At 48.2% G+C, this 22236-nt stretch overlaps 3 protein-coding genes across 8 annotated transcripts in view; 1 reads left to right on the forward strand and 2 right to left on the reverse strand.

Moving 5' to 3' along the window:
• Nucleotides 1-2289, reverse strand: part of USP49 (ubiquitin specific peptidase 49) — a 96948-nt gene extending 94659 nt beyond the window's left edge. For 5 of the 6 annotated variants that reach the window (XM_086706832.1, XM_086706825.1, XM_086706829.1 and 2 more), the window contains exon 1: nt 2151-2287. The gene's annotated coding sequence lies outside the window, so the exon portion shown is untranslated. Of the gene's footprint in view, nt 1-2150 lie in introns of all 6 variants that reach the window. The other variant, XM_086706831.1, reaches the window with a different exon arrangement.
• MED20 (mediator complex subunit 20) lies at nt 788-11788 on the reverse strand. Its single transcript, XM_025925385.2, has 4 exons — nt 11640-11788; nt 8881-9035; nt 4470-4723; nt 788-2641 (listed from the first exon to the last, which is right to left on the reverse strand). The coding sequence occupies exons 1-4, from the start codon at nt 11651-11653 to the stop codon at nt 2426-2428; spliced, it is 639 nt and encodes a 212-aa protein (XP_025781170.1). The 5' UTR covers nt 11654-11788; the 3' UTR covers nt 788-2425.
• A 40-nt stretch (nt 11789-11828) lies between these two features.
• BYSL (bystin like) lies at nt 11829-21526 on the forward strand. Its single transcript, XM_025925738.2, has 7 exons — nt 11829-12455; nt 15907-16069; nt 18142-18280; nt 18629-18762; nt 19333-19493; nt 19660-19762; nt 20290-21526. The coding sequence occupies exons 1-7, from the start codon at nt 12191-12193 to the stop codon at nt 20633-20635; spliced, it is 1311 nt and encodes a 436-aa protein (XP_025781523.1). The 5' UTR covers nt 11829-12190; the 3' UTR covers nt 20636-21526.
• Nucleotides 21527-22236: the final 710 nt, after the last annotated feature.

Below are 22236 nucleotides of genomic sequence, written 5' to 3' on the forward strand. Positions count from 1 at the left end.
TCTGTCTTTAAAATTGAACCTCATCCCAGGGAATAAAGTGCTAGTTCTGCTTTTGTCCAATATACACTGGAGGAATGACATGGCACCATAGACACCCAGGTGCCTCACTTTGACATATCGTGGTAGCCAGGAGTCCCAAGTCAGAAGTCTGGTCCCAACTCCAGCCTCATCTCAGTGTGACCTCTTTGGGAGCCACCACCTCCCCATTTCATGGTAAAGGAAAACCAAAGGAGCCCTACAGCTGCCCTGCATAGCTCTGACAGCTGAGGTTAGCAGATTCCTACATGGCTCTGGCAAAGGTACCCACCCAGGTGACATGTTAGCAGGGTCCCAGAAATTTCCCAGTTTATGTTCTTTTGGGGGTGGCTACAGATGGGGAGAGCGGCAAAGCATCTGGAAGCAAAGGAAGGAGATTTAGGAAGACAGGCTGGTATAGAAAGAAAAACATCAGATTTAAACCCCAAAATATCGCATCTCCATTTACTGGCTGCATTTAAGTTCTCATTTATAAAGTGAGCATCCGACTTCAGCTCAGGTCATGATCTCACAGTTCATGGGGACAGCCCAGAGCCTGGAGCCTGTTTCAGATTCTGTGTCTCCCTCTCTCTCTGCCCCTCCCCTGCTTGTCCTCTGTCTCTCTCTGTCTCTCAAAAATAAATGTTAAAAATAGTTAAAAAAAAATACATTATATTCAAAATGCTATCTCAAAAAAGATTTGAGATAGCCTACAGAAAAATACAAAGATAAAGCTGGACAAGAGCAAATATAAATCAGAAGGCCAAAAACAGAAGATCTATGCATTTTATTGTGTGTAAATGACATCTAAAACATACCTCAATTTAAAGAAGCAAAAACCAAAGAAACAAACAAAAAAGCCAGAGGAGGAGAACAAAAAATGCAGATGGCAGGTCCTGCAGTTTCAAAGTTAAACTGAGCTTCCTGCCAGCCAAAGCTAAAAGGGAAACATGACCACTACCTAATTCTTATTGTAAAGGCTTCAGATCTGAAATAATGGCTCTCTGGTACCTTCAATGAGGGCCAGAATCCTTGGGGACAACTCTGTAGTATGTACAGTAACATGTGTCCTAAGGCCGTCCCTGACTGGATATATCAATGTTGGCCCAACTGAACATTTCTGTGGTAGGAGTCGGGTAAGCAGGTAATGTAAGTCAAAGGAGAAGCTTGGAGGCTCAAATGAGATGAGGACAAAGAGCTCAGGAAACTGTGAACCCTTAGGTGAGGGGCGCAGAATTGACTGCCCAGGGTGACTAAGCCAGCTAAACACGAAAGCGACTCTGGCATCAGCCCTATCCCAATGCAATTCGTAAACAAATGGCTTAGTTACATGGGGTGCTCTCCAAAATAGCAACCAAAGCCACTCCTGGGCATATCCATTGAGCTCCACATAGCAGAGGGCCCTGACTGGGCCCCCACATCCATTTTCTCCTTCATCTTTTAGTCACAGAAGCTCCTGAGTTTTAACTGGACACATGGCCACCCAAATAATGGGCTTGTGTCCCAGCGTCCCTTTCAGCAGAGTGTGGCCACACTGATTTGAGAGACTCCAGGTCATAGCCTTTGAAAAGAAACTGCTTTGTTCTCTCTTTCCCTGGTGTATAGTAGACACAGAGCCGAAGAGCCTGCTTTGACCTTGAGGGCAAGGTCAACACCCAGGACTGGCTGAACAACAAGACAGAAGGAAGCTGAGGTTCTGGTGACCTTGTACAGCTAAATCTGTCCTGGACCATCTGATTACATTTGTACTATTTGAAGAGCAAAAAATAAACTTCTGCTAAAAGCCACTGTACTTTTGGTTCTCTTTGTTATAGCAGCTTAGCCTGTGGCTTAATCTAATTCACAACAGAATGGAAAGATGTCAGAGGGAGATTCCCAAGGACTCAGGCAACACCCTAGAAAAGTCAACTCACAATTCACTTCAGCAAACAGGTCAGAAAATGATAGCCATCACACTAAGTTATGCCTTCTACTCCTTCTCCAAGAGAGGCCCAACCGCATCCCTGGAGTAGAGGAAGAGGCCTTTATTACAGCTCGGCCCAGCCTGTCCACTGCGGGCCCTGGCCAAATCCTCAACAGCTGGAGATACAGACTGCTTTCCCCACCAACACTAGGCAGGGACAGCCCTGTCCTACCTTTTCCCCTAAAGCAGGAAAGCTCCACACTTCTCCACTCTTCATAATTACCATTCTTGAGAACAGGCCAAGTCCAGTAAGGCGTGGGGTGAAGCAGCTGCTGGGGGGCTGTGTGTGAGGGGTCAGGGGAGGGGAGTCCAAATCCCCAGAACAAAAGTCACAGCTGGGAAGAGGGAGGGAAGCTTCCATGTCTGCCCTGGGTTTCTGGGGGGCGGCACCTGCTCCTCCTGTGTAGTCCCCCTGGTGGCAGAGCTCAGCTGGGCAGCTGCCAGCCACTAGCGAATGCCAGCCACGGGCACCTGCTGCTGCTTGCGGATCTTGTTGAAGAGTTCCATGTACTGGGCCATGGTGTCTGCCGGGCCGTAGACAGCATCGTGTCTGTTCCCAAACACTGCAGGAGCCCCTGGTGTGTGGCTGCCTAGAAAACTCTGTAGAAACTCGAGCAGCAGGTTCCAGCAGTCACTAGCTACCACACAGGGGCCATACTCTACCTGGAGACCAAAAGAACAGAGAACAAAGGTAAGTGAGGGCAAGGACAAGGTCTCCTGCTTCTCTTGCACCTCTTGCACCCTGCTCCCATGTTCCCCAAACCCCAGCAAAAGACAAACACCTTGTAACACAGTGTTGATCCATAGGAAACAGTCAACCCAAACACCAGGGATTCGACACACCCAGCATCATTTCCTTTAGGCATCTCAGACATTCTCATCTTGGGAGTTACCAAGCCATGGCCCAACCCATAAGACCCAGGCCCCTTCTGGTGATCTCAGAACTGTATGTTCTGGTATGTTGCATGAAGATCCCAGGAGAGCTCAGGAAAACGTGTTTATATGTCTGTGTGAGTGTGATTGTGTGTCTGTGTGTGTGTGTATATCCATAGTGTGCAAAGTAGATACCCATATTTGAAATCTTTTCAAGACCAAACATGACTCCCAAAATAGACCCCACCTGACCCTAAGAAGTAATTTCCCAAACAATGTGGCAGGGGCCAAAGATTATACATCTTAGACTTTCTCATTCCTTTCTCCTAATTTTTTACCAGACAGATGGCAGAAAAAATAATTAGTAACATAAGGGGAAACGAGGAAAGAAATAACTGAGATGTATTTGTACCACAAAGTTGGAAACATAAAGGAGAAGCGAACAGTGGGTTCCCAGTGGGTCTCAGAAAATCCAAGGCGTATCACAAGCTGAAAGGGGTCAGGAAATCTTGACCCCAGAGGTCCCTGGAGTATCAAAGTAGTAATTCCTGCTAAGGCCCTTTACTCTACCTGGAATGCCTTGTGGGCCTTATCTATCCCCACATCTCTACATTTTTAAGTCCCTCTTTACATGTTACTCTTGCAGAAAGCATCCCAATCCCCAAAGTCAATGCTTTCATTGGCCTGAATTCCCAGAGCAATCTGGGCCTTTTTTATGGCATTTCTTAAAGACTAACTTCAAAAACAGTTTGTGTGGGGGCACCTGAGTGGCTCAGTCGTTTAAGTGTCCAACTTCAGCTCAGGTCATGATCTCACAGTTTGTGAGTTCAAGCCCCTTGTGGGGCTTGCCGACAGCTCAGAGTCTGGAGCCTGCTTCAGATTCTGTGTTTCCATCTCTCTCTGCCCCTCCCCCACTCAAGCACACTCTCTCTCTCTCAAATATAAATGATAACAAAAAGTTTGTGTGTTTCAGCTTCGCTAGCTTACTAAATTACACATTTTCAAAAAGCAAGCCCTGTAGCTTACCTATTTTTTTTTTTTTTTTTATCTCACACAGTGCTGGGCACAACAGATTGAGAAATTTCACTGGTCCCAAAGCCAGCTACTGCCACACTCCCTCTTTGTCATCTTCAATATATACCCCAGAGATGAAGTCACCACAAACACACACCTCTTTTCATCATGAAAGTTGACAGCATGTCAAAAGGAAAGGCTCATCAATGCTACACAGCCTTCCAGACTTATCTTACAGGGTACTGTGGAGAGGTGTACAGGCACACGATTTAGGGCCCACCTCTCAAAAGTTACCTGCACCAAAACTTGTCCTGGTCTGCTCCAGTCGTTGTGATGGGTGACCAGTCCCTCCACATAACAATTCACTGGTCTCCCTTGACTATCCCTTCCCTTCTCCAGCAAGACAGCCTTCCTAAGCTTTCTCCCTGTTGTGACCCCAGCTTCCCATTCCCACCCTGAGCCACAGCCTGAACAATTAAAGAAAGGCTAAAAGATGCCCTGGAGACAGGGATCAGGGAGAAATACAAACACCTGTTTGCATTCAGAGGGATGTGGAAATCTACAGAGCCCTTTAACACATACTGCTATTTCCCCAAAGTCTTACCTCTACGGAGATGCCTCGGGCACTGGGCCCCATGGTAACTGTGCCCACCTTCACTAGGAAGTCACAGTACTGGTAACGGGTACCCCGGGTCTCAATCTTGCTAGCCTTGGCACTCTGGAAAAAGCCCTTGAGCTTCACCATGAGCACATCGAAGTTGGTGTCAGCAATGAGGCAAGGGCCATTCTCAAAGAGGGCGAAGCAGCTCAAAGGGTACTCTGAGTTGTGCATCACGTACATCAGCTTCCCAGCCTGACCTGCAGGGACAGAGATCCTATCGGCATCAAGACCTCCATCTGCAAACCCCAGGACAGAGTCAAAGGCGTGGAACAAGGCCAGATGGCATTGTGGCATTACCTCAGCGATCTTGGAAGGAGATGGGGCAGGGGGGGAATCCCCTCACTAACAGTCTTTTCCAGAGAGGAAGGGAGACGAATGGCAGGCAAGGCAGCACGTGGTAAAACCTCACCCCACAGAAAACATGAGGAGCACAAGGGAACTTTGATAGCAACTGCTAACAGTTTAGTTAAGTTCTTAAGAGGGATGGGCTCACAGATGGATGTTTAATGATGATGATCAATGATGATGATCGATGACCCACACAGACTTCACATACAGTCTTCTGTATGATCATTTCTTGCAGACTAGGGACAATGAAGTAAAATTAACAACACCTGAGTATACCAAATGACGCAAATGCTCTCTTTTCTGTCCATCCCTTCCTCCCTTGGCCTCCTCCCTGAGACACAAAGGTGGCCCCACAGAAGCAGCAAAGGGGAGGATGTGAGCTTGAGGCTGGAAAGGTAGGCCAGAGTGAAGCTGTGATAAGTCTTATTTTCCAAGCCTCAGGAAGTATGGACTTTACCCTGAAGGCAGTGATGAACGCTTGGAGTACTTTAAGATATCAGCTGACCTGGGAAGCAATTGGCACAATCGCAGAAAAAACTCAGGATCTGGAATCAGAAGGTTTACTTTCAAGCCCCAGTCACCCCTTCCAATTTCTGAAAAATGAGCTTTCTCATTGATTACACTAGAGATTTTTCTGCAAGAAGGAAGGAAAGCTACATATATTTGGTTAACTAAGAAAAGGAAAGCAAGATCCACTCCCCCCCTTATATACTACAAGAGTCAATGGATAGACAACGACAATCCCAAGTATTTAAGATTTACCTATTCAAATATTTATTAAGTACTTAACTATCCCCAACATCGTGCCAGGGTTTAAGAGGCAGGTTTAAGAGATTTAAGTAGAGAACATAGCAGCTGGCCTCAGGAAGCTGACACTCTCACTGGCAACAGGGGAAAGACCAAAGTGCTTATGTGGAATAGACCAGATGTCTTTTTGGAAGGAAGAACAGAGCCGGAAGAAATCAAAGTGGGCAAGAGTCAGCAGGAAACATGTTCATGGAGAAGAGGACTACGTACCCTATGAAGAGAGGATAGAGTTCAGCCACACTGAGAAGGAAAGATATTCTAGACAAGGATGAGAGTTTAACAGTGGAAAAGAGGAGATGGGGTGGAGGGGCCGCTATACAGGCCTCTACTCTGCTGCCACTTCCGGAACTCAGGCCCTGCGCCAACCTCCCCCCACATCCCTCCTCACTGCTTGTTGCCAATTCATACATTTCACCTCCTGCTAAATCCAGTGCAAAACATTTCAACCCTCCAAAAGGACCAAAAGCTGATCTGTCATTCTGTTCTTATGCAAACTCACTGTAAGTACTTAATTCATAACTATGTAATCTGAGAGTGTTCTTACTGTCTTGAAAATATTTTGACAGTCAACTGAGGTTTTTTTAATGAAGGCACTGCCAGTTGTTTATAACAATAATAATTTAAGTTTATTTATTTTGAGAGAGTGCGTGCACAAGAGCAGGGGAGGCGCAGAGAGAGAGAGGGAGACAGAGAATCCCCAAGCAGGCTCCTGGCTGTCAGTGATGAGCCCAACAAGGGACTGCATTTCATGAACCGTGAGATCATGACTTGGGCTGAAATCAAGAGTTGGACGCTCGGGACACCTGGGTGGCTCAGTTGGTTAAGCATCCGACTCTTGGTTTTAGCACAGGTCATGATCTCACGGTTCGTGGATTCCAGCCCTGCATCAGGCTCTGTGCTGACAGTGCACAACCTGCTTGGGATTCCGTCTCCCTCTCTCTCTACCCCTCCCTTGTACTCCCACTCTCTCTCAAAAATAAATAAATAAACATTTAATTAAAAAAAAAAAAAAAAGAGTTGGATGCTCAACCGACTGAGCCACGCAAGTGCCTGACAATAGCATGTTTTAAATCTCAACAGAGTATTTTCGTATCTGGACACACTTGTGAAGCAAGCAGAACCAGTGTCACTGTTCCCCTGTTACAGACAAGGAAAATGAAGCTAATGGGTTCTGGACCAGCAGCAGCAGCACCACCAACTGGGAACTTAATGGAAATGCAGATTCTCTGTCCCAGCCCACGCTTACTGAGTGGGAAACCCTGGAGGGGCCCAGCAATCAGTTGTGACTGAGCCCTCTGGGTGATGTTAATGCTGGTCCCTATGAGAACTTGTGATCCAAAGGCACAGAGCCAGTAAGGAACAGAACTGGACCTCCAATCCAGGCCTTCTGACCTTAAGTTTATTGCTCCTTCCATTCTACCCCGCTGTCTGCCATGAATGTGTCCTCTCCCCAACTAGACTGTACCTCCTTGAAGAGTAAAGGTCAGGAAAACAAAGCCCGTAACAGGTAGTGTCATCGACGTAGTATGCCATCTTATACCTATGCATAAATGTTTTGGTTTCCAAATGCTTTCACAATTCTCTTTTAATTCCTACATCCTTCCTACTGAAGGCAAAACTAAGAGTAACACTGTGATCTTATTGATGCTGAAACTCCATAGAGCTCTGATTTATCAAATATTTATTACATTTACAACCTCAGCTCTAAATGCTTTGCAGATACTAACTTAATTAGCACAACAACACTAGGAGATCAGTACTATGATATTTTCACTGTACAAATGACAGAAATGTACTGGGAAGGTACAGAAACAGAGCCCATAGCAGATAGTTTCATCAGAAGGGATTTAATACAGGGAACAAAATACAGGGGTTGGAAAAACTGAAAAAACAAATGGTGAGGCCGCCCAAATATTAGGAACACAGGGATGTACTACTATCCTTAAGGCTGGAAAGAGAAAAAGAAGATGTGCTGTCATTAGAGCCAGACAAGAGCGCCACCCAGCAGGAGCTAAAACCAAGGAAGAGACACTGCCACAGCCAGAGACCCAGAGACACGGCCCAAAGCAGAGGGAGAGGAGGAGATATTGTGCTCTCCCTTTCTTCTGTCCTCTAACCTTCCCCAGTGTAGTAACTGGCCAAAGGTAACTAAAAAGGGGCCAGCAGATGTTTGAAGGGGAGGTGAGGGTAATGGATCCATGGAGAAATAGGCAAATGACCAGCACAGCAACAGTCAAAGGTTGTGGGAGTTCCCTAAGTTACAGCTAGTATGTGACCAGAACTCAGTTCTCTGGTTCCATGATCTAGGCTCTTAATCACTGTGCTTTGGAACTGTCCTAAGTCAAGTAACTGCAGAGCCAAGACTAAGAGAACCCAGGTTCCCTAACTCACATTCAAAGATTCTCCTGGGGCAGTGGGTGACTCAGGTGGTTAAGCATCTGACTCTTGATTTCGGCTCAGGTCACGATCTCACGATTTCGTGAGTTCCAGCCCCACAAGGGGCTGTTAGCGCAGAACCTGCTTGAGATTCTCCCTCTTTGTCTGCCCCTCCCCCCACTTGCATTTTCTCTCTCTCTCTCTCAAAATAAATAAATAAACTTAAAAAAAAAAAGATTCTCTTTGTCTCTCTACCAACACCACCAATCATCCACAGTCCATCTCACCTCTCAATATATTTAAAATAAAAGTTGATTCACTGGTCAAGGTTATGCCAATGAGGTATCCAAGACTACTAGCTAGGTGTGGGAATCAGAAAGCCTTTCTGTAGAAAGTTCTAAACACTCTAAAGCTGCGAAAGAATCATATACAAAGACTTCTGAGCCTAAAAGGAGTCTTTCTCAAACTTAAAAGGGTGCTTAATGATCCTCAAGGGAGCTGGCTGAAATGTAACTGAGGCCTGTAGCTCCAGTCCAGTCAGTAAGCAGGGCCAGGACTCTGCACCTTTAACAAGTAACCCAGGTGATTAGATGCAGAGGCAGTTAGCCAGTGACCAATCCCCCCGAGAAACGCAGCTCTAAAAGTGAGAAGTGCAAAAACACCAAAACACAGGCCCCGTATAAGAGATGAAGGACGAAGAATTAACGAACTCAGAAACACCGTCTGCCACATGTTCGAGAATACCACCCTTTGCAAAAGAGCATAAAGAACTCAGTGAACCCGAATGTCAATCAACTCCAAGCCAAGGTTGCATCTCACTGACCTTGGCTGCCAAGAGTGGAGGCGGCGGTGTGGTAGGTCTCACAATCCACACAAAATGTTCCTTGTTTCTCTGCCCCAAGCATCTCCAGTTTCCGGGTGAGGAGCTCCACGGTCTGCTGGACACTCTTGCCCTCAGCCACAGGCATCTGGGACACACTAGAAGGGAGAGGACCCAATCATCAGTATCCAGAAGCACATGTGCACTCATTGAGCCACTCATTTGCCCACAGACTCACAGCTCTTCAGGGCCAGGAGTTACCTTAAGAGACCACCTACCCTAATCCTCTTTCTCATTTTAAAGACAAGGAGAGAGAGGCTCAAGTCCCTGAGAGCTCCACTAAGAACTACAGCACAGGTCTAAGGACACTCACACCAGTGCAGTGAACGTCCTATCACACTGCTTTCCCAAGTGTGACATGTGTGCCAACGTTCAAGAGGTTTTAGGTGGCACACAGACTGAGCATTCCCTAACATTAAGTCATATGAGAAAAGAACATCCTTTGCAATTCCTTCAGTTCTGACTATATCAGGAAAACCTCAATTTGGGGTATGTTTTTACCAAGTCTCTAACACTTTGAACGGGCGCTGTCCAGTAGAGTAGGCACAAGCCACATGTGGCTTTTTACACTGAAACTAATAAACTAAGTTAAATTAAAAATCCAACTCCCCGGGGCACCTGGGTGGCTCAGTTGGTTAAGCGACCAACTTCAGCTCAGGTCATGATCTTGCAGTTTGTGAGTTCGAGCCCTGCATCAGGCTCTGTGCTGACAGGTCAGAGACTGGAGCCTACTTCAGATTCTGTGTCTCCCTCTCTCTCTGCCCCTCCCCCGCTCACGCTCTATGTCTCTCTGTCTTTCAATAATAAATAAATGTTAAAGAAAAAAAAATTTTTTTAATAAAAAAAATTTTTTTTAAATTCAACTCCCAACCTGCACTATCCACATTTCTAAGGCTCAAAAGCCACATGTGACTAGAAGCCAGTGTATTAGACAATGCTGTTATAGAACATTTCTGTCATTGGCAACTTCTTTTCAACAGCCCCAGGATCAAAGAGAAAGCAAGCCTCAAGTTTATAATCCTTAGGAATGAGAGGCAACAGTATGTACACAAATTTAATCCAAACAATGAAATAAAAATGTTCAAGATTTCCTTCTATGGTAAGTAAAACTAGCTCCCCCTTTAGAGTAGTAGGTAACAATCATTAGGCACAAACCATGTGCCAGACCATTCCCAAAGGCCCTTAGATGAATTAACTCTGAATCCTCACAAAAGCCCTATAAGATGAGCTGTTAATTATCTCCTTGCTACAAATGAGTAAACTGAAGTGGAGAGGGGTTGAGTAACTCGCGAAGGGCCACATAGCTTGATGTAGTGTAGCCAAGATTCAAAGCCAGGCAAGCTGGCTCTAAGTCTGTGCTATACTAGACCGCTTCCTTAGGGTTGTAATTGCCTTTTAAAATATTTTTAAGGAAAATAAATGGATTCGAAAGAAAACATTAATAAATAATACAGGTGGTACCTAACTACATAAAAACCACGTTAGTGAATTTTGGAAGATACATTACTTTATGATCAACTAAATGAAGGTATAAGAATGGAGTCCTGTAACTAAAAATTGTCACTACTCTCCATCAGAAAAAGCACTCATAAGTAAGGATGATGATATGCCTTATTGTGAAACATTGTAAAAGTGATACTATGGGGGGAGTCAGAAGTCCCAGGAGTGTGAAAAACTTGATTAAGGGTCCCAACAGACTGACAGCCCATTCCTTCTGTCTTCTACTGAAAGAACAGGGGCTCCCAGGGTTCCCAGCCACTATGCTACAAACTTTTCATTCCATTCCTCACACATCCCCCTTGCACTAGAGGATTTGTAAAAGGTTCATGATGTCCACTGTAAACAACAAAGGTGACATCATGGACAAACCGACAAGAACCTGAGCTGCAGGAAAGAGTGGTCTCCCCCAGGCTCTTATGCAAGAAGCTTCCAACCAGTGACTTCAGATATCCTAACCTCCAGCTCTGACTGGAAAGATGCTAATACTAAATATTCAAAACAAAACAAAGCAATCCCTGAAATCTAGCATTTTGGAACTAAGGCCTGCAAGAGCAGTAGGCCCATACCTTCCTCTGCCACCCTGAATTATATCATGTTAGAGATAAAAAGTCCATAAAAACTAGACCGCGTAATTAAACACAGAGGGAGACGGATCCCCAAGAGGTGACGCGCCTGAACCCCAATCTAACTGCCAGCAGCTTTTTCTCTAGACCCACTAGCTTAAAACGACCACACCAGAACCAGACACGGGCTGGTCTTAACTGCCTTAGGCGGCTGTAGGAAGCAGCAGGAGAAAACCTAAAAAAAGATGGTTTCCCCGTGGCCTGTCCCCCACCCCCTCCAGCTTCGCCGGCAGACTGAGTTCTAGTCCGGACACCCTATTTCCGACCCTTAAGTTTCACTCCGGGCAGCCCTATGGCCTCATGGGAAGGAAGAAAAAGGGAAGGAGGTACACAACCACCGATGGGCTCCTGGGATAAAACCTTTCACTTGCCGCCTTCCAGGAAGCACCGGAGCATCTCCAAACAAACAAGGCCGGAAAAACCGCAGCCCTTACAGTATCTCCCTCACCCACACATTCCGAAGACATCTTGCTCAGCTTGTGCGGGGCGGCAGACCCTGGTCCCGCTCCTCCTCCCGGGTGGCTCCGAGGGCCTTTCCCGACCCCAAACGCCGCCCTACAAAGTCCCTTGGGGTCCTACCAAGTCACTCCCATGGTATCAGACCAGCAAGGTTGGCAGGAACAAACAGTTGATTCGCAGCGTTCCCCAGCCACCCACACTAAGTGAAGACCCCCCCCCCCAACGCAAGCTTCGGCCGAGGGAATGCAACGGAAATGACGTAAAAACAGAGCGCCCAGCAGACGCGCTCACGAGGAACAGGGGCGGGTCTAGGCACCTCCTGGGTGACGCCTCCAGTGACGTCCTGGCTCCCAGCTCCAAGTTCACGTTTTGCTGGGCACAGAAGGCCTAGATCCATGAAGGTAGAAAGTCATGGCTCGGACTGCCACCACTTCGAGAAGTCAGCGTTAAGTGCAATGAGATCATTCGGAAGTCCAGATCCAGGACCCGTGAGCTCTTTTAGTGGGTGTGGCGGCGCTGATGGCATCCTAGCCTCCGAACGCTAGGTGGCGCCGTGAACTCCGTGGGCGGTGGGGACGCTCTTGGGAGCTGGAAGTTCGTTGCGCAAGCGCACTTTAGGCTTTTTCCTCTGGCCCCACGTGTGAACCTTTCCGGCAAAGTTTTCCGGGAAAATGCCTAAATTCAAGGCGGCTCGCGGAGCCGCAGGTCAGGAAAAACATGCGCCCCTGGCTGAGCAGATCCTGGCTGGGGACGCGGTGCGAGCAGGGTCCCGGGAAAAGCGGCGGGGTCGCGGGACCGGAGAAGAGGAAGAGTACGTGGGGCCCAGGCTGACCCGACGGATTTTGCAACAAGCGCGGCAGCAGCAGGAGGAGCTGGAGGCCGAGCATGGGACTGGGGACAAGCCCGCAGCACCACGGGAGCGCACCACGCGGCTGGGTGAGTGGCAGGGGGTGTGTGCCAGGAATAGGGTGGTTGGTTGTGGGGAAGAGAGGTAGACGGCCGAAAGGTATCCGGCAGGGAGGAGTTTGGAATGAGAAAATCAAAAAAATAAGGGGTCCGCATTACATCCTTGCAAAGGTAATGACTCTTGCAAAGGGTTTCCCCAGTCCTGGAGCAGATTTAGAGTAGTCAGAGCCCTCCACGCCCACTTGTAGTTTTTAAGTATTCGCTTCTGGGCATCCCCGAAGTTAGACCAACAGGAAGTAATTGCTCACGCCGCAAAGAACTCCTAACATTTGTCTATTTGTTCTGTAAATACTTGTGGGATGTCTAGCCTGTGCTTTGCGCTGCGCTAGGAGTTTACATGGTTTGGGTAAAGAGGAAAACAAGAAAGACATGTGTCTGACTTCAAGATCTTTCAGTCTAGCCCAACAGAGAGACAACTATTAGGATAATACATTTCACGACAACGAAAACATAGCTTCTCTTATAACAGTAGCATTACTTTTGAGGGTCAGGCTTCCCAGACTGCATGACCTTCGTGCCTGAGACCTGAAAACCGAGTGGTGAGTGCTCTGAGCAGAAAGAACAATATTGATTAGGAGCCAAAGAGGAAGAGAAACTAATTAGAAGATGGTCAGTATTTTTTATTAGGGTGGAAGTGTGGTCTTCCCAGTTGTTTAATCTGTTTCTCAGATCTCATCTTTCATCTGTCCTGAGAGCAGTGTTTGACAACAGTTGAACACTGGTCTCCTGGCTTCAGCATCTTTACTTGGCTTCTAAGCCATCACATTCCTGTTTTACTACTTCCTCACCTCTCAGCATCTTTTGCTGGCTCCTCTTTTGTCCTCACCCTCTTATTGATGTGCCACAAGGTTCAGTTTTTGGACCTCTTCTCTTCACAGCACTTCTCTGTTGCTGTCGTCGGTTTCTCGGTTTAAGTATCTTCTATTTGATGACTGCTCCCAACTTTGTATTCTAGCCTTGATCTTTTCCGTGAAAATCAGATTCTCCTATTTCAACTGCCTATTTGGCATCTCCAATTTGAAGTCTAATAGACGTCTCAAATCAGTATGTCCAAAACAGAAATCCTGATCTTCTCTCCAGACCGGCTCCTCCCACTGTCCTCCTCGTCTCAGATAGTAGCATGATTTCCTTCCATTTGCTCGAGACAGAAACCTCGAACCCCTCTCTTTCCTCACATCTGATCTGTTAGGAAATCCTGTTGACTCTCCCTTCAAAATATATCCAGAGTTAGATCACTTCTCATCACCTCAGAACACAGTCCTATTTGAGCCACCGTAATCTCTCCCCTGGATCATTGTAGTAGCTTCCTCATTAGTCTCCCATACCCCCTCCAGTCTGCTCTTAACTCAACAGCTAGAGGACTACAGAGACCTACATGATCTGCCCTTGTTGCCAGTCTGGCCTCTTCTACTTTCCCCTCGCCCTCTTCATCCATACATGCTTTATTGTTCCTTAAACATAGTAAGTTAGGGCTTTTGCCCTGGTTATTCCTTCTGTTTTCATAACCCTGTAGGCTAATTCCCCTGATTCTTCGCCTTCTCAGAGAGGCTGCCCTAGCCACTCCATTAAAAATGGAAACACACCCCCCTCCCCTGTTTCCACCCTCCCAACTTCTCTGCTCTGCCCTATGTCTTTTTTCGTAACACTTGTCTTCTTTTGATATTTATTATCGTCTATCTCCCTGATTAAAACATAAGCCCCATAAGTTTCTCTTTTACACTGATTTTTTTCAACACTCAGAACAGTACCTCACATATAGTAGGCGCCCAGTGTTTGCTGAGTGAATGGGTTAATGATAGTAAGTTAGGTAGGAGCCAAATCTACAAAAGACTTGGAGGCTGTGTTCAGGATTTAAAGCTATCCTAAACACTGGGAGGCTATTGGAGAATATGGAGACCTGTTAGGGGACTGTTGAACTAACACGGGCAAGAGATGATGCTGATCTAGGCTTAGGCAAAGCTGTGAAGGATTTGAGAGATAGTGTGTGAAGTAGAATTAAATAGGACTTGGTAATTGTGTCTTGGGGGTGAAGGGAGGGGAAGAGGCAGGCCTGCCAGGTTCTGGCTTAGCAATGGGTGGATGGTAGTGCTCTTTACTTAGACATGGAACACAGTGAGTAGTGTAGACCTATAGTGTAGACCTAGGAGGGAAGGAGTGAGTTCAGTTGATGACAGGTGAGATTTGAATCGCCTGTGGGTCATCCCCAAGCTGCCATACAGGAGGCAGCTGGAGTTAGTATCTGGGGTAAAGGGAAATCTACCTACAAGCCCAGATTTGAGATTTGTCAGCATGGGGAAACAAAACGTCTGGTGCACCCCCCCTTTCCCATTTAGCTTTTGTCACACGCTGCCTCTGTTCTTAAGGAGCTGGTCATGTGTAGCATTTTATTTTTCTGCGTGGACTGTTACATCCCTTTCCAAATGGCCAGCTGGCTGGAGTCATCCAAGAATCAGTTATAAAAACGGGTTGTTTCACTGAAATCTGAACTCCATTGCCTGGCCTCAAGGCCCTCCACAGTCCGGCTTTACTTTACCCATCTAATCTTATTTCTTGCTATTGCCTATCAGATACTCTCGTAACCAAGCCTTCCTGCCAGTGTTGTTACCCAGGTCTGGACCACACCCTTCCATCTCCCTTACTGCCTATCCAGAGCCTAACCATCCTCTGCTCTCACCCCCTTCTGTGTGCCTGTGGTATATTTTGTCTCTACCACTCATTTTGGCCTGTCACGAAGCCCTACAATGTGTGTAGAACAGGGGTGAAGAATGCATAATCTAAACCCGGACTACCTGCCTTAGGCAAGTTACTTAACTTTCCTTTTCCTGTACTTCCAAGTCCCCATCTGAAACTGGGTAGAACGAGGGCACCTCCCTTGGTGTTAGGAAAGTTACGTACAGTCTTTAGAATAGTTCCTGCTATATGACTGACTGTGTAGCACGTCAGCAGTTACTCGTTGGCATCGCTATCTCCTTGGTTCACGTTTGTACATTTTGTTCCTCAAGACTGTAAGCCCTTGGGGGCACCTGGGTGGCTCAGTCGGTTAAGCATCAGCCTTCAGCTCAGGTCATGATCTCACAGTCCGTGAGTTCAAGCCCCGCATCAGGCTCTGTGCTGACAGCTCAGAGCCTGGAGCCTGCTTTGGATTCTGTGTCTCCCTCTCTCTCTGCCCCTCCCCTGCTCATGCTCTGTCTCTCTGTCTCAAAAATAAATAAAAACATTTTTTAAAAAATTAAAAAAAAGAAAAGACTGTAAGCCCTTGGGAACAGGAAGCTAGCGGGCGCTTCATCACTTCCACTGCACCCATCTGTACCTGCTGCAAGCACATGTGAGGCCTGCATGCACATCATGGGTAAAGTTGAATTGACCTCTACATCCCTCAGCCGCTGCTTGCCTTGCTTATCCATTTCATCTCCTCTTCTAGGTCCAGGGGTCCCGCGGGATGGATCAGATGACGAGGACGAGGAGTGGCCCACCCTGGAGAAGGCTGCCACAATGACAGGGGCAGGCCATCATGCAGAAGTGGTTGTGGACCCTGAGGATGAGCGTGCCATTGAGATGTTCATGAACAAGAACCCTCCTGCCAGGTAGAGCTGGCGTGGCCTGGGATTAGGGGTGTCGGGTCCTGGTGGCAGCTTTCCACAGGGAAGCACATGTCCTGGCAGTTTTGATTCCCTACATTTGGGAAGGGTCCGAGCATAGCTAGTTGTAGGGAACCAACTTGGCAAAATTGGCCCATCTTCAAAGGACCTATCTGAGTGAGAATGAACTAGACCTCCTGCCCATCTGTCTGTCTGCCTGTGGGAGAACTGCCTGGACTGCCTGGGGAAACAGCTGCAGGGCCTTTTTTCAGGCCTGTGGGGCGACCCATCTCTTTGCCTTTGGTCTTGGCATGCTCAGTTGTCTTACTGCTATGTTCAGTTTCCTTGGCCAGATCTCTTTCGTACTCTCAGCTTCATTTCATCCAGGGTTTCTCAGCCTCCTCACTATTGGCATTTGGAGCTGGATAATTCTTTTTTTGTGGAGGCCGTCCTGTGCAATGTAGAATGTTTAGCAGCATGCCTGACTTCCACTCACTGGATCCCATTGGTGACCTTTCCCCCATCACGACAACCAAAAAATGTCTCCAGACATTGCCACATGTTCCCTGATGGGCACAATCACCTCCTGTTAGAAGCACAATTTGTTGTCGTGTATACTAAATGGTGGCTCCACAACATGCAGGCATTTAAGCTCCTGTGATCAAACTCTTACGCCCCTCGATTTTGATCCAGGGGAGGGGAGTCTAAAGGATAAAGGCCGTCAACTAGTTCATTCTGACCCTGTGACACTTAACATGACACTGTTCTTGGTTCTTGGGCTTTTTCAGGGCTGATGTATCTCTCATTGCTGGTAATACCGAGGAAAGACAGGGAAGCTGAATGATTAAGTTCCGTGGTCGCTTATTTGAGAATCCAGAGTCGGACGCTTAACTGACAGTCCCTGAGGCGCCCCCATAACACATCACTCTGACATGATGGGTAGGATGATTTCATAGCTTGCAGTAAATAAAAGAGTAATGCTACCGGAAACGGGGGCTCCTGACAGTCTTGAGAATTGATGGTTGGCACCTTCCGAAAGCAGATCCAGAGCCACGTGAACTCAGCAGAGGCCCATTTAGTTTGGGGCTCAGTATTGTATAAAAGTACCTGAACTTGAGAACCTGAAAGACCAGGGTTTGACTCTCCCCACTTAAGAGCTCTGAGAGCTTGATTGAGTTATTAACCTGTCTGGGTATCAGTTCCTGTGTCTGAATAATGACGGTAATGACACTTCTATCAGATGTTGCACTGACTACATGGAATAACATCTGGAAAGTCCTGCTTCAGCGCCTGGTGTTGAAAAAACAGGAGCCATTTTAAAAATACCTTAGCATTATTTTACCAAAGCACACTGTGACAGTAATTGTGAATTCTCGTGATAGAGTTATGTTTGATGCACTCTGTGGAAGGAACCTGAGAGAAACATCATACTCTTAGAAATATCTCCATAAATTTTAATAAGTTAAATTGAGGGGATGTTTGTGTCACAGCCACCCCCTTAATGGCTCCAGCTACTTGAAATCTTGGTAAAAAACTGAGAGGTGTCTCTAGAGAGGTCAGACTAGAATTTTGTAATTGGAGAGTCCTCAACATGTTATCGGCGAGTGGTGAACGTGTTTGAAACAGGCAACGCTTACTACATACTTGCTGTGTGCCAACAGTTCCAAATACTGACATACGTTAACTCATGTAATCCTTACGGTAACTTTATGAGGAGGTACTGTTATTATCCCTGGTTCACAGACGAGGAAACTGAGGCATAGAGAGACCAAGGAGCATGCCCAGGGTCATGTAGGGAGAGGAAGAGCCAGAATTTGAACCCAGGCAGACTGATTACAGAGTCCTGGTTCTTCACCTCCACACAACCATCAGCTTTGTCCCAGGTCGAATGACCTTTGGGTCCTCTGCACCCTGCGGGGATTCTGTGGTGGGCAGTAAGACCCAGGGAGACTGGGGCCGCACATCCCAGCGGGATCACAGATGTACTGGAGCTCACAAGGGACTGTGGGGGGAGTGTAGAGCTTCCTGGACTGGCCACAGCCCTCCCTGCTTCCCTCCCGCACCTTCCTTACTCCTAGGCGCACCCTGGCTGACATCATCATGGAGAAGCTGACCGAGAAGCAGACGGAAGTTGAGACGGTCATGTCAGAGGTGTCAGGCTTTCCTATGCCGCAGCTGGACCCCCGGGTTCTGGAGGTCTACAGAGGGGTCCGGGAGGTAAGAGCCGAGTGGAGAGCCACGATGAAATACCTCCCAGGGGCCATGGGCTCGCACTAAGGGTTTGGGTGCCCACGTCTTGTACAAATGAGGCATGGTGGCCAAGAGCAGGTTAAGAGCCCCAGTGCGTGGGTTCAGATTTCTGCTCTGCCACTCAGGGACTTGGTGGCCTTGGGGAAGATTACTTAACTGTGGTCTTGGTTTCCCCATCTGGAAAATGAGAGTGCTGATGACATACCCTTCAGAATTGTTGTGAGGATTGAGCTAATCTGTGAAAAGCACCCAGACGGGGACCTGGCACACGGCGCACGTGTCATTGACGGTGATGATTTGCACTCGCCTCCGCAGGTGTTATCTAAGTACCGCAGTGGGAAGCTGCCCAAGGCCTTCAAGATCATCCCTGCACTCTCCAACTGGGAGCAGATCCTCTACGTTACAGAGCCCGAGGCCTGGACAGCAGCCGCCATGTACCAAGCCACGAGGTGGAGTAGATGGGGGTTCGGGTGGCCTGGGGTCTGTAGGTAAATGCTGGTTGTGGGGAGACAGGCTTTCTCTGCCTTGGCCGTTACATTTGAGCTTTGCCCCAGAGCTCTGTCTTGTGCTTCTGTAGGTCGCTGTCTTCCCAGCTTTTCCTGTTTCCATGTTTTGGGGCCGGGACCCTGTTGAGACTCTCCTGTGATGAGTTTCCAGGAGAAAGGCTTATAACTACTGGAGCACAGCCCCTGGGGTGTCAGAGTGGCCTCCAAAGCCTGTGGCTCCCTGGGCATGCTCGGGTCCCCTGCGACACCAGGGTGGAGAGAACGAACCCATGTCGGGGAGGGAAGGTGAACAGAGGAGAGCTGTGGCTCCCCTAGGACAGAGCGTTGACTCCGTTTAGGTACCCCTCGTAGCCCCTTCCGTTCCCTTCCTAACGTGGCGGGTGTAGCAGGCGCACACGGGTCACTTCTGCACACCCCTCGAGTCTCCAGTGTTCACCGTCCACAGTGTATTTAAAATGCCAGCTCTGGGCTATCATGTGAGCTGGAGTCTCCCCCATATCTTCCCCAAAATAGGATTTTTGCCTCTAACCTCAAGGAACGCATGGCCCAGCGCTTCTACAATCTTGTCCTGCTCCCCCGGGTACGAGATGACATCGCTGAATACAAACGACTCAACTTCCACCTCTACATGGCACTCAAGAAGGCCCTGTTCAAGCCCGGAGCCTGGTTTAAAGGTGGGAACCCGGGAGGCCGCTAAGAGAGGGAGGGGCTAGAGCACCTGCAGGTGAAAGCAACAAGCCTGACAGGAGATGACTGTCTCGGGTGGGTGGGGGGTGCTTCCTGCTGTGGCTCTCTCCTCTCACCCTGGGCTCAAAGTGCCTTCCCCTCTGACCTCCCCAGGGATCCTGATCCCACTGTGTGAGTCTGGCACCTGTACCCTCCGGGAAGCCATCATCGTGGGTAGCATCATCACCAAATGCTCCATCCCTGTGTTGCACTCCAGGTAGTGTTGGGGGGAGGGGGGAAGAGGACTATGAGTCAGGAGGGATCCAGATAGGAGAATCCCAGGACTGGGGCTGGAGGGGATGGACAGAGTGAGGAAGGAGCTAGGAGCAGCCCTGGATCTGTGGGTTGTTTAAGCTGTTGGGTGTGTTACTGCACCAACAGAATGGAAGTTCCCCTGAAACAGGATCCCCACCTGGCACAGTAAATAGTTGAATGAACGAATAGGGAACATGAGAAGAAAGGATGTTAGGGGTGGAGATCTTTAGGTGCTTGAATGTATTCTAGCCAGGTACTGAGACGAGCAGGCTGAACCAGAGGTAGGGATTTGGGGTGAATGTGTATACAGCTGGTGACTGAGGCCGAGGAGTAGAAGCTGGGGTAGGTGAGAAGGAGGCCTGAGATGGCCCCCTTAGGAATAGGCACGGTGCAGGGGCCAGCAGAGGAGGGGAGGGGAAGAGGAAGAGGCAGGGGAGAGGGCGGATCTTGCCTCCAGCATCTCCCCCACCACTGACCCTTCCTCACCAGTGCAGCCATGCTGAAAATTGCCGAGATGGAATACAGCGGTGCCAACAGCATCTTCCTTCGGCTGCTGCTGGATAAGAAGTACGCACTGCCCTACCGGGTGCTGGACGCCCTGGTCTTCCACTTCCTGGGCTTCCGGACAGAGAGGCGCGAACTGCCCGTGCTCTGGCACCAGTGCCTCCTGACTTTGGTCCAGCGCTACAAGGCAGACCTGGCCACAGATCAGAAGGAGGCCCTCTTGGAACTGCTCCGGCTGCAGCCCCATCCACAGCTGTCCCCTGAGATCAGGCGTGAACTTCAGAGTGCAGTGCCCCGAGACGTGGAAGACGTTCCTGTCACCATGGAGTGAGGAAAGTTACTCGCCCTGGTCTGAGGGGCATGGCGGGGGGGGGGGACACCAGGATCCCTGCTGGGGACACTGAGATTTTACAGCTGAAGTCCCAGATCAGGGCAGGGAGAGAGGTCCCAGGCATCTGTGGCTCCCTGTACCTGACAGGGAGGATTAAGGGTCTGGCTGGGCCCTTCTTCCATCCTAGGCCTTCGTCCCTGTTCGGTTGTGAGACGTGACTTGAGATGCCACATGCCAGCATCTCCACTCCCTGACTGAGGCTTGGAATAGGTTCTTTTTCTCAGGCTCTTGTGTCAAGTCACTGGGATGGGGATAAAAACCAAAGGGAGGTATTTATTGAACTTTTGTGTTTTGATGTGATCGATGGAGATCTTTGTGCTTTCCCTCTTTAGCTGGAGGGAAGCTCTTCTGTTCCTGTCGAGGAGTGGATTCTTGCCAGTTTACAGAGGATACCCCCATCTCCTTATTCTACAAGTTTGTGTCTCCACACCCTACCCACCCTATTAGCCCCTTGAGGCATCCTCTGCCTTCAACTTGAGGCAGAGGCTACTTTGGAGGTTGTTCAAAAGATGGTCCTGTCTCTTCTGTGGGTGGATTGCTGCAGGAGAAAGTCCCTAGAGGAAACTGAGGCTACAGAGAAAAGAAAATCAGGCCCCGGAAGGAGTAGATCCAGAGTCCCCACCAGACAGGTTTTCTAAATTTCTTGGCTAATTTAAAGTTTTAGACCAGGGATTGGCAGACTAGAGTCATATGCCCATTTTCTTATTGCCCATGAGGTAAGAATGATTTTTACATTTTTTAAATGGTTAGGAAAAAATTAATATTTTGTGAGATGAAAATTCTATGAAATTCACATTTCAGTGTCCGTAAGTAAAGTTGTGTTGGGACGCAGCCGTGCCTAGCCACTTGATTTTTATGGTTGCTTTCATGCTCCAGCAGCAGAACTGAGCACAGTTGACCCTTGAACAGTGCAGGGCTTACGGGCACCAACCCCCCACATAGCCAAAAATCTGCGTGTAATTTTTGACTCCCCAAACTTAACTACCAGTAGCCTACTGTTGACTGGAAGCCTTACTGGTAACATCAACAGTGGATTAACGTGTTTTGTAGGTTACGTCACATATATAGTATTCTATCAAGTACACCTGAGAAAAGAAAATGTTGAGAAAATCACAAAATACGTTTAGAGCACAATTCACACTGTATGAATACCATACGTTTATATGTCTCCTGGAAAAAAGTCTGTGCAGAAGAGGACCTGCAGGGTTCAAGCCCACGTTACCTAAGAGTCAGCCGTACGGTCCTGCTAGAACGCTGCTTATTTGCTTTTGAAAACGTGAATTCGTTCCAGCGCAGTTAATGCATTTGGGAAGAAGTTGATCACAAGTTTCCCGTTTATATGCAGTTTTCTCTAAGAAACACTAGGTGGGAACTGCCCAGCGGAGGCCAGGCAGGCGACACCACCTGCACGTGCCTCCGACAAGTACCCAGAGCAGCCTCTGCTCACCTTGCATGGAGAGCCACACCCACACCTGGTGGCTTCGCTCCCCTTCCACAGCCTTCTGACCTCTGCTTCCACATACTTCAGGTCTTTTCCAAGA

The sequence above is a fragment of the Puma concolor genome, chromosome B2, assembly GCF_028749965.1.
Source record: "Puma concolor isolate L17-30 chromosome B2, mPumCon1.1.hap2, whole genome shotgun sequence".
Taxonomy (NCBI): domain Eukaryota; kingdom Metazoa; phylum Chordata; class Mammalia; order Carnivora; family Felidae; genus Puma; species Puma concolor.